Genomic DNA, 10,000 nt, shown 5'->3' with positions numbered 1-10,000 from the left:
GTGTGTGTGTGTGTGTGCATGTGTGTGTGTGCGTGTGTGTTTATGCGGGTTAAAGGAACGATGATGACAGGGTTCCAGGCCCTCGCCATACGAGCCTTCTCACGTGTGGCGGGACTCACGGGCTGACCCGCCTCGTCGCCCCCCAGGACCCGGAACCCGAACCCGGACGCCTCCCGACGGAGATGCACCTCCATGTCCTGGAACTCCACTGCTGGCACACACACACACACACACACACACGCACACGCACACGCACACACACGCACACACGCACACGCACACGCACACGCACACACACACACACGCACACGCACACGCACACACACACTGCACGGTGAGGTTCTTGGTTCGCAGTCTACCTGTGGGCTCTAGGGGGCCCAGACTCCCACCTGCTCCTCCCTGACATGAATTCACTGGAAGGGGCTCTGAATGACTGAATGAATGTACAACGCATGTCACAGCACAACATGCACACAGCACACGTATCACCACGCAACACAATATACACCACAACACACGTATCACCACGCAACACAATATACACCACAACATACAGCACATGTGTCACCACGCAACACAATATACACCACAACACATGTATCACCACGCAACACAATATACACCACAACACTAGGGATGTGAATAACTCCAATTTTTCATGGTCGAATAATCAGTGGGTGGTATGAACGAATAATCGATTATTCGATGTGTCCCGACATTCACAAAGGCAGCCATGGATCATCTGCAAGAAATCACTTAATATCTTAAACGCAAAAAAACAACCTTTAACAGTGATCAGTGTTTGTGTTGTAATAGTGCTACAGAACCAACATTAGTTCCGTCCGTTAATTCTTGTTTATTTGAATGGGAAAAAATGTTAACTGTCCAAAAGGTAAAAATCGACTTTGACCCTCAGGAACGAATAATGGAATAATCAAATATTCTGACCCATCCCTACACAACACATGTATCACCACGCAACACAGCATACAACACAACACGCAACACAATGTACACCACAACAGACAGCACATGCATCACCACGCAAACAAGCATACAACACAACACACGCATAAACACACAACACACGCATAAACACACAAACACCATATGCACCACGATGCACAACACACACACACACAGCAGGCGTGTAAGCCCCCGGGGTAGCTAACACATCTAGAATCATGCCTAAAAGTCTGTAACGTGTATAATGTGCTGTAATGTGCAGTACATAATGTGCAGCTCAACATCCCCACCACATCCCCACTGCTTAATTCCCATCTCCACTGTGTCCTCTCCTACTGAGTATATGTGTATGTGTATATGTATATTGTATATGTGTATATTACTTTCCTGTATTTCTACCAATAAAGTACATCTTATCTCGTTCTGCATATCTGGTATGTGTGTGTAAAGTTTAAACCAAAGATACCGTTTGGTCCATGCAGTAAATGCATGGAGCCGCGTTTGAATCAGAGTTCATTCATTCCATATTGAACCTGGTTTTAGAAACAGGTTCAGTCTCGTTTACCTGAGGAGTCCAGAGTGAAGCTGGTCGAGGCGGTCTGGGCTCTGCAAAACAAACAAAAGAAGCACAATCAATACAAACAACAATAACACCATTCATTTTAAAAACGTTAACGCCTAGAAGACACATAAAGTGTTGGTTTCCTCGTGTGGGTTCAGTGGAATCCGGAACACACAGAACCTGCGGAGAGAACCTGTTTCAGCTGGAATCACTGCAGATCCCAACCATCATCCTTTACAGACAGACCTCCCTCCACCCCCCCCCCCCCCCCCCCCCCCACACACACACCCTTATCTGCAACATGATTGGATGATGCCAATCTCTGCTGTCGATCAGCAGGGAACAACACTGATAGACGGCTAGATGGCTTGAAATGAACCAGAGACGACTACATGACGGAGGGCTTCAATCGGACCGCTCTGATCCCCCCTCCACAGGGGCCTGGTTCAGACCCACCAGGGGCGATGGAACGGTGCAACCCATCCACACACACACACACACACACACATCACACACACACACAAACACACACACACACACACACACACACAACACACACACAAACACAACACACACACACACACACACACACACACACACACACACACACAAACACAGACACGCACACTTACACAGAGACATACACACACCCTAACACACAGAGACATACACACAGACACACATACAAACACAGAGACACACACACACACACGCACACCAAGGAATCGTTAGGCGTAGATGTCATCACACAAACCATTCAGTGTGCTGGATATCTTAATATCCTATAACCATCAACCAACACATTTAATTATATTATTAACAAACAAAGAGAATCTCATTTTCTAATCTCGATCATTCATTCATCATTGTGATTGACTCGGCTTTAGCAGGAAAAAGTAAATAATGAGTCAATTTCCTTCAAAGCGGATGTGGATGTGATAGATTTATGGAGATCCCGACTGATAAGGACGTAGTATCAGACAGAGAAGCAATCCGTCCTCGTCACATCTCTGAAGGCGGCGTCCACATTAGACCTCCTGATGCTCCATTTACATCTTTTTATCTTTGCTCTTCTTTTTCCTCCATGTTGTGGTCGCCTGGCAACCAGTCAGATAAGCATCATCTGTGAGGCCGCTGATAAAGAAGTCAAATGGAGAAATACTGCAGCTTCCACGTGGTGTAGACCGGCTCCCCTGATCAGACCAGGACCTGGTGTAGACCTTCTCCCCCTGATCAGGACCAGGACCTGGTGTAGACCTGTTCAGACCAGGACCTGGTGTAGACCTGTTCAGACCAGGACCTGGTGTAGACCTGTTCAGACCAGGACCTGGTGTAGACCTGCTCCCCTGATCAGACCAGGACCTGTGAGGGCCACAACATGGCCGCTGGCCCGGCCTCCTTTTGCTTTTTTTTTTCTCAGTCAATCTTTCAATCCCATCGCCAGACAGGCCTCTGCTTTCTGGTCGGGTCTCCGGGACCTTACTGGTACACTGTGGACATTTGGGAATCAAACCAAGTACTCGCCGACAGAGAGTCCAACCCCAACACTGAGGAAACAGCCGCCACATGGCACTTCTTCAACCTCGTCCCTGATACAGCCTCACACCGCTATCAATCACAGACCCTTCAGGGTTCTGGAACAAATTTAATCTGCATCATTTTGCCTGTAAAATCAAGCTCTTCTTCTCCACCAGGAGCACATCAAGACCGTCTTCACGTTGAGATGTGTTGGTGAGGAAACGCGTGCTGGTGGACGGTTCAGTGCCCACGTCTTGGTCCATCTCTGACCAACACACCATGCGTCACAAAGCCTACCGTGTTATATTTAAAGTGTTTGTTTCACACACCAGGGTGTGTGTGTGTATTGGTGTCGGTATGTGTGTGTGTGTGTGTGTGTGTGTGTGGGTTTGGTGTTTGTGTCGACGTGTATTTGTGTGTGTGTGTGTGTGTTTGTGTGTGTGTGTGTGTGTGTGTGTGTGTGTGTGTGTGTGTGTGTGTGTGTGTCGTGGATGTGTGTGTGTGTGTGTGTGTGTGTGTGTGTGTGCCGGTGTGTGTGTGTGCGTTTTAATGTGTGTGTGTCTGTGTTTGTCGGTGTGTGTGTGTGTGTGTGTACGTGTGTGTGTGTGTGTCGTGTGTATTAGTGTGTGTGTAGGTGTGTGCTTGTACGTGTGTGTGTGTGTGTGTGTGTCGTGTGTATTAGTGTGTGTGTAGGTGTGTGCTTGTACGTGTGTGTGTGTGTGTCGGTGTGTATTAGTGTGTGTGTAGGTGTGTGCTTGTACGTGTGTGTGTGTGTGTGTATGTGTGTGTGTGTATGTGTGTGTGTGTGTACAGCCCTTGGGGAGGACTCGTTGAACCCGGTCAGAATATATTACATCCATGACACAGGGGCAGGGCGGCTCCCGGCACCAGAGACCACCACTCGGTGAGATCAATGAGGTACCCTGGGAGTTGTAGTTATTTATCGGACACCCTGAGGGTTGTGTTTATGTTTGTCTGAAGCAGGTTTATTAGATACCAAGGGAGTTGTAGATGTTTCTGTTGCAGCAGGTATATTATGTAACCTGAGAATTGCAAAATGTCTGTGTTAGTATTTGTGTTTGTACGTGTGTGTGCGTGCGTGGGTGTATTTGTGTGCGCGGGTGTGTATATGTATGTATACATAAAAAATGTGTCAAATTGATTCTCTACAGCACTATTCATCCAACTACAACTCCACCTTCATCTCCATCATACCCTCTATCTGTGTATCAGTGATCCCCAGTATCACTAATCCCCAGCATCAGTCAGCCCAGCAGGGGGTTAAACAGTGGACACCGGGGGGTTAAACAGTGCAGTACTTACGCCTACTCTCATAGAGCGCCCTGGGCGACTCATAAATGTCATAGGGTTCGGTCTGGGCGGGCGCGGGGCCCTCGGGGGCCCGGTCCGGGGCTCTGAGCTGGGCCTGGAGGCTCTGGAGGTGGAGGCTCTGGTGGAGGTAGGGGGGGAAGGGGGGGGTCAGCGCCGGGCTGGCCTGGCCCTGCTGCAGCTCCCACTGGTCCAGCATCTGTGAAGCACAGCCGTCAGCCTCGCCCTCCAGGGGGGGCCTTTGACCTTTACACTTGACCTTCGACCTTTCAACTCGGTGTCAGCAGAGGAAGCAGTTGCAGGCATGACGGCAGGTTGAAGGGCGGCGTGAGTTAAAAAGCTTAGCGGGTAGCTTAGACGGTAGCGAGCCAGACTGTTAGTATTAGTAGTATTCGCAGTAGTACTAGTAATGGTACTAGGACTAGTAGTAGTAGTGGTAGTAGCAGCTGTAGTAGTAGTAGTAGCAGAAGCAGCCATTTTAGAGTTGAAGACAACGTAGCAAACAAAAGGTTAAGTGTTCAGCCTCAGAGGGCTGAGGTTGTGCGCTAACAGTAACCAGCGAGTTAGCCGTCGCCCTAACCCTAACCCTAACCCCCTAGTCCCCCGGCCGCTAGCCACCGGCCCAGCAGCGGCCGCTAGCCTCCGTGTAAAACAAGCTCTGCCGTGAAGCGCTCACATCGCTGTTTGTGCTCATTTGAAGCAGCATCTGTTTGCACTTTGGTGTGTTTGCCTTGTCTTTGTGTGCCACACAGATGGTGTGTGTACACCACACACACCGTGTGCCGTGATCCAGCATGAGTCAGGGAGACGGATAGTGTCTTTAGTGAACAGACCTGCCACCTGGTCCGACGTGGGGGGGGGGAGATGACACTCAAAACACGATATTCAAATCCCACATTTTACCATTTCAAAATCCCGGGCCGTGAATCAGCCCCGATCACTCTGAGCTCTGCGTATGTTCAGAGGACGTGTCTGTGTGTGTGTGTGTGTGTGTGTGTGACTGTGTGTGTGTGTGTGTGTGTGTGTCACGCACATACTGCGGCTGCGAGCTCATTTGCAAAAAGGTCGTCTCCCAACACGTGCCAAGCGCCTGGCGTTCCTCTCCGCCCGTCGAGTGAGAGACGGGCCGTAACCGACGGCAACCCAACATTTGGAACGACTCAATGTGTCAGATTGCTTGGCCTCCCCACCAGTTACACTGAGTGACACGAGACGGGAGAGGGAGAGATGTGTGAGAGTGAGAGATAAATGGAAACAGATAGAGAGGGAAGATAGAGAGTAGAGAGAGAGAGAGAGAGAGAGAGGGGGGGGAGAGAGAGAAATGGAGACAAAAGGGAGATGGAAACGGATAGAGAGGGAGATAGAGAGTGAGGGAGAAATGGAGACAGATAGAGAGGGAGAGAGAGATGGAGACAGAGCGAGAGACAGATAGAGAGGGAGATAAAGAGTGAGGGCAACAGAGAGAGAGAGATGGAGAGAGTAGACTTGTTTTATTACTGAGACTGCCTGACATTCTGCCATAGTCTTTCCTTAATATCCATAAGTGATGACTAAGGGCAGTCGGTCTGGTCCTGGCGGTGGAACCTGGCTCTGATTTTCTTTCCTTACAGAAAGCAGCATCAAAGAACTTCCTGTCAGGGCGGTGGCGGTCGCTCTGGCAGGCTGGAGGCGGGGGACCGGGGGGGGGGGGGTGGGACCCCTTAAGACCGGGTTCTGGGACACAATATCTCTCCATCTCTCCCTGTCTCTTCTCTCACCTTCTCCCTCTTTCTGTTCCTCCCTGTCTCCCCTCTCCCCCTCCCTGTCTCCTCTCTCTCTCTCTCCCTCTATCTGTCTCCCCTCTCTCCCCCTCCCCTCTTTCCCTCTCCCTGTCTCCCTCTCTCCAACCTCTCTCCCCCTCCCTCCCTCCCTCTCTCCCCCGTCCCTTCCTGCCCTTGCCTCTCCGCTCCATGTGTCCTCTGTTCGCCGGGCTCAGACTGGCTGGAGGCTGCAGCCGACCCACCAACCAGATGTCTGGACACCCCTACAGGAGCCGTCTCCCCCATGCCTCCCCCTGTCTCCCCCATCTCTCCCCTACAGGAGGAGGAGGAAGAGAGTAGAGGAGGAGGAGAGGGGGAGGAGATGTGACAATGGTGGACACTAAATAATGAGGATGAAGAAGACGGAAGTATTTAGGGGGAGGAGGAGGAGGAGGAGGAGGACGAGGGGGAGAAGGAGGAGGAGGAGGACGAGGACGAGGAGGAGGAGCAGAGGAAAGGAGAAGCTACAGCGAGGACTTCTGATGAGGAGGTCGAAGAAGGGAGAAATATTTGGGAGAGTGGGAGTGATGAAGAGTTGAGGAAGAGGATGAGGAGAAAGAGCTGAAAGAAGAGGAGGATGAGAAGAAGGAGGGGGTGAAGAGAAAGAAAAGGATGAGGAGAGGCAGGATATATATATATGTATATATACACCATTTATCTTTGAGAGTATGGTTGCCGTGGCGATTAAGCAGTTCTCCCTCGTCTGTCCCTTATTAGTTATGCTTCCCGCCATTTTAAATCTCCGGACTGGCGACTAACGGGCGAATCCAATTAAACTGAGAGTGAACTCACCCGCCGAATACGCTCTGGCAGCCGGTGCCACTGTGTGTGTGCACATGTGTGTGTGTGTGTGTGTGTGTGTGTGTGTTAGCGTGCGTGTGTGTGTGTGTGTGCGAGAGTGAGTTTGGGGAAGTGGTGAGCCACAAAAAAACCCACTGAGGGTGGGCAATGGAGAAATAGAAAGAAATAACTAGGCATGTGTGTGTGTGTGTGTGTGTGTGTGTGTGTGTGTGTGTGTGTGTGTGTGTGAGCTGTCTGTTACTGTCCTGTTTTCAGCCTTTCCGTGAAGCTGGAATTACAATTAATCTCGCTGGAGGATGAAAGGATTTATGAAACAGCGAGAGCACAGAAGACAAGGGACCGATGTGTGTTGAGGTGCGTGCGGCCGTGCACAACTCTGAGTGTGCATGGGTGTGTATGTGTGTCTCTGTGTTTGAGTGACTGTGTTTGAGTGACTGTGTGTGTGACTGTATGTGCGTGTCTCTTTATGTCTTTTTGTTTGTGTGTGTCTATGCGAGTTCAACTGCGTGAGTGTCTGTGTTTGTATTTGTGTGTCTGTCATGTGTTATATGTATTTGTGTTTGTGTATGTGACTGTGTGAGTGCGTGTGTATCTGAAAGTGCATGTGTGACTGTGTGTGTGTGTGTGTGTGTGTTTGTCTGTGACTGTGTGTGTGTGTGTGTGTGTGTGTGTGTGTGTGTGTCTGTTCTAGCCTATGGATATGTATCTCTGTGACTCTGTACCACGGTGGTGTCTGGTTCTGCTCCGGGAGGAGATGGTTGAGTGCTGAGAGCTACGCTGCACTAACACTTCAGCGGCCTCACATCTGGGGAGAACATCTGTAACCCTCCGCTCCCCCTCCGCCCCCCCCACCTCTCCATCGACGTCTACCAACAACATCCTCACCCCGAGGCAGGAATAAAGACAGCTACAGTAGAAACAAACACTAGTTCTGAACAACATGATTAGCGCCGTCCTGTAAAGTACCCAGATTGTACACAGTGGTGTACTACTAACCAGCTGTATTTTCCATCACACACACAACAGTCTCTCAGACTGTCACTCTGAGGAACCACTGCTGGTGTGACAGAGTTTTTTGCAGAGGAGGGCAGAAGGGGGGGCAGGGGGGCGGGGGGGTCTGGAGGGTTTAGGACGCGCTCGTTAGTAGAAGGAGTTAGATCGACGGGATTCTAATAGAAACCTGCGATAACAGGTCAGGTCTGAAGAACGGCGCTGTCCAATCAGCACGCAGAGCGAGCAGCCAATGCGAGGCCGGGTTATTTTGGGGTGAGTAAAAGCAGCGGACGTGCGATTCTGATCGGCTTGTTGAGCCGATCCGTGTTACCTGCTTCGTCGTCTTCCAGGGAGAGCAGTGGCCTGGGACAAAACACAACGAGACGGAGATGAGGCTTCTGCTGGACACATCGACGGACAGTGGGGAGGAGTCAACCAGCAGCTGTTGCACCATGGGCGTTAAACTTAAAATTCAGTTGAAAAAGATATATTTATACAAACGCCAACAGGCAAATAAGTGATTCACTGGAGAAGACAAAGTACTGCTTGGAAAAAATAGAAGATAAGAAAAGAGTAGATGTGTACAGAGCGAGGAACCAGCATAGGTCTGCAGCTACTGCTACCGTGGAGAGTCACGCAGAGACTACGATACGTAACAGCTGCTGGTGTTGATTCTAATTGATTCTGAGTTTCAATCTCAATTTTTTTAGATTTCTAAAATTATGTATAAAACAAGTTGCATCATTCCTCTACGATTGGTAAGCAAAAAAAATTAATTTTAATGAATTTTAGACATAACATTAATATTGATAGACTTAAACATGTTTTAAATGATGGTTTCCAAATTAAACTTAATAATATACCCACAGTGTATTACATTTTTGATTTGTGGTCTAATTGGTACGACCTGCACACACACACACATTTTTTTCTGTATTTTTATTCAATTTCGCCGTATAGTTAAAAAAAGAAAAAGTGACATTTTCATGCTTTGTGGGGACAGCATCCATCCTCACTAGAGTCACACACTAGAGTCACACACTAGGGTCACACACTAGAGTCACACACTAGAGTCACACACTAGGGTCACACACTAGAGTCACACACTAGAGTCACACACTAGAGTCACACACTAGAGTCACACACACTAGAGGCACACACTAGAGTCACACACACACTAGAGTCACACACTAGGGTCACACACTAGAGTCACACACTAGAGTCACACACTAGAAGTCACACACTAGAGTCACACACACTAGAGTCACACACTAGAGGCACACACTAGAGTCACACACACACTAGAGTCACACACTAGGGTCACACACTAGGGTCACACACTAGAGTCACACACTAGGGTCACACACTAGAGGCACACACTAGAGTCACACACTAGAGTCACACACTAGAGTCACACACACTAGAGGCACACACTAGAGTCACACACTAGAGTCACACACTAGAGTCCACACACACTAGAGTCACACACTAGAGTCACACACACACACACACATGAGTCACACACTAGCGTCACACACACACAAGTCACACACTAGAGTCACACACACACATGAGTCACACACTAGCGTCACACACACACTAGAGTCACACACTAGAGTCACACACTAGAGTCACACACTAGAGGCTCACACACTAGAGTCACACACTAGAGTCACACACACACACACACACACACACACACGAGTCACACACTAGAGTCACAGACACACATGAGTCACACACTAGCGTCACACACACACGAGTCACACCACTAGAGTCACACACACACATGAGTCACACACTAGCGTCACACACACACGAGTCACACACTAGAGTCACACACACACATGAGTCACACACTAGAGTCACACACACACGAGTCACACACACGAGTCACACAAGCTTTGAAATAGTGGCGGCCATCAGAGCCAGTCCCCGTTAGGCTCGGGGGACGGAGTGTGAATCTATCAGGGGGGGGGGGGGGGGGGGGGGGCTGGAGGGGGCTAACAATCAAATAAAAACACAATAGACC

General features: G+C 49.5%; 1 protein-coding gene across 1 annotated transcript in view; it reads right to left on the bottom strand.

The window, feature by feature from the left end:
- Positions 1-10,000, bottom strand: part of magi2a (membrane associated guanylate kinase, WW and PDZ domain containing 2a) — a 148,426-nt gene that overhangs the window by 14,281 nt on the left and 124,145 nt on the right. The window contains 5 exon segments of the mRNA XM_084483315.1: positions 96-208; positions 1,532-1,572; positions 3,912-3,969; positions 4,376-4,574; positions 8,300-8,331. Coding sequence (XP_084339441.1) covers positions 96-208; positions 1,532-1,572; positions 3,912-3,969; positions 4,376-4,574; positions 8,300-8,331 — 443 coding nt within the window.

This window comes from Micromesistius poutassou, assembly GCF_964030765.1.
Source record: "Micromesistius poutassou genome assembly, chromosome: 18".
Taxonomy (NCBI): Eukaryota; Metazoa; Chordata; class Actinopteri; order Gadiformes; family Gadidae; genus Micromesistius; species Micromesistius poutassou.
Note: the sequence above shows the minus strand (reverse complement) of the source record. Positions and strands in the feature narration are given on the sequence as shown.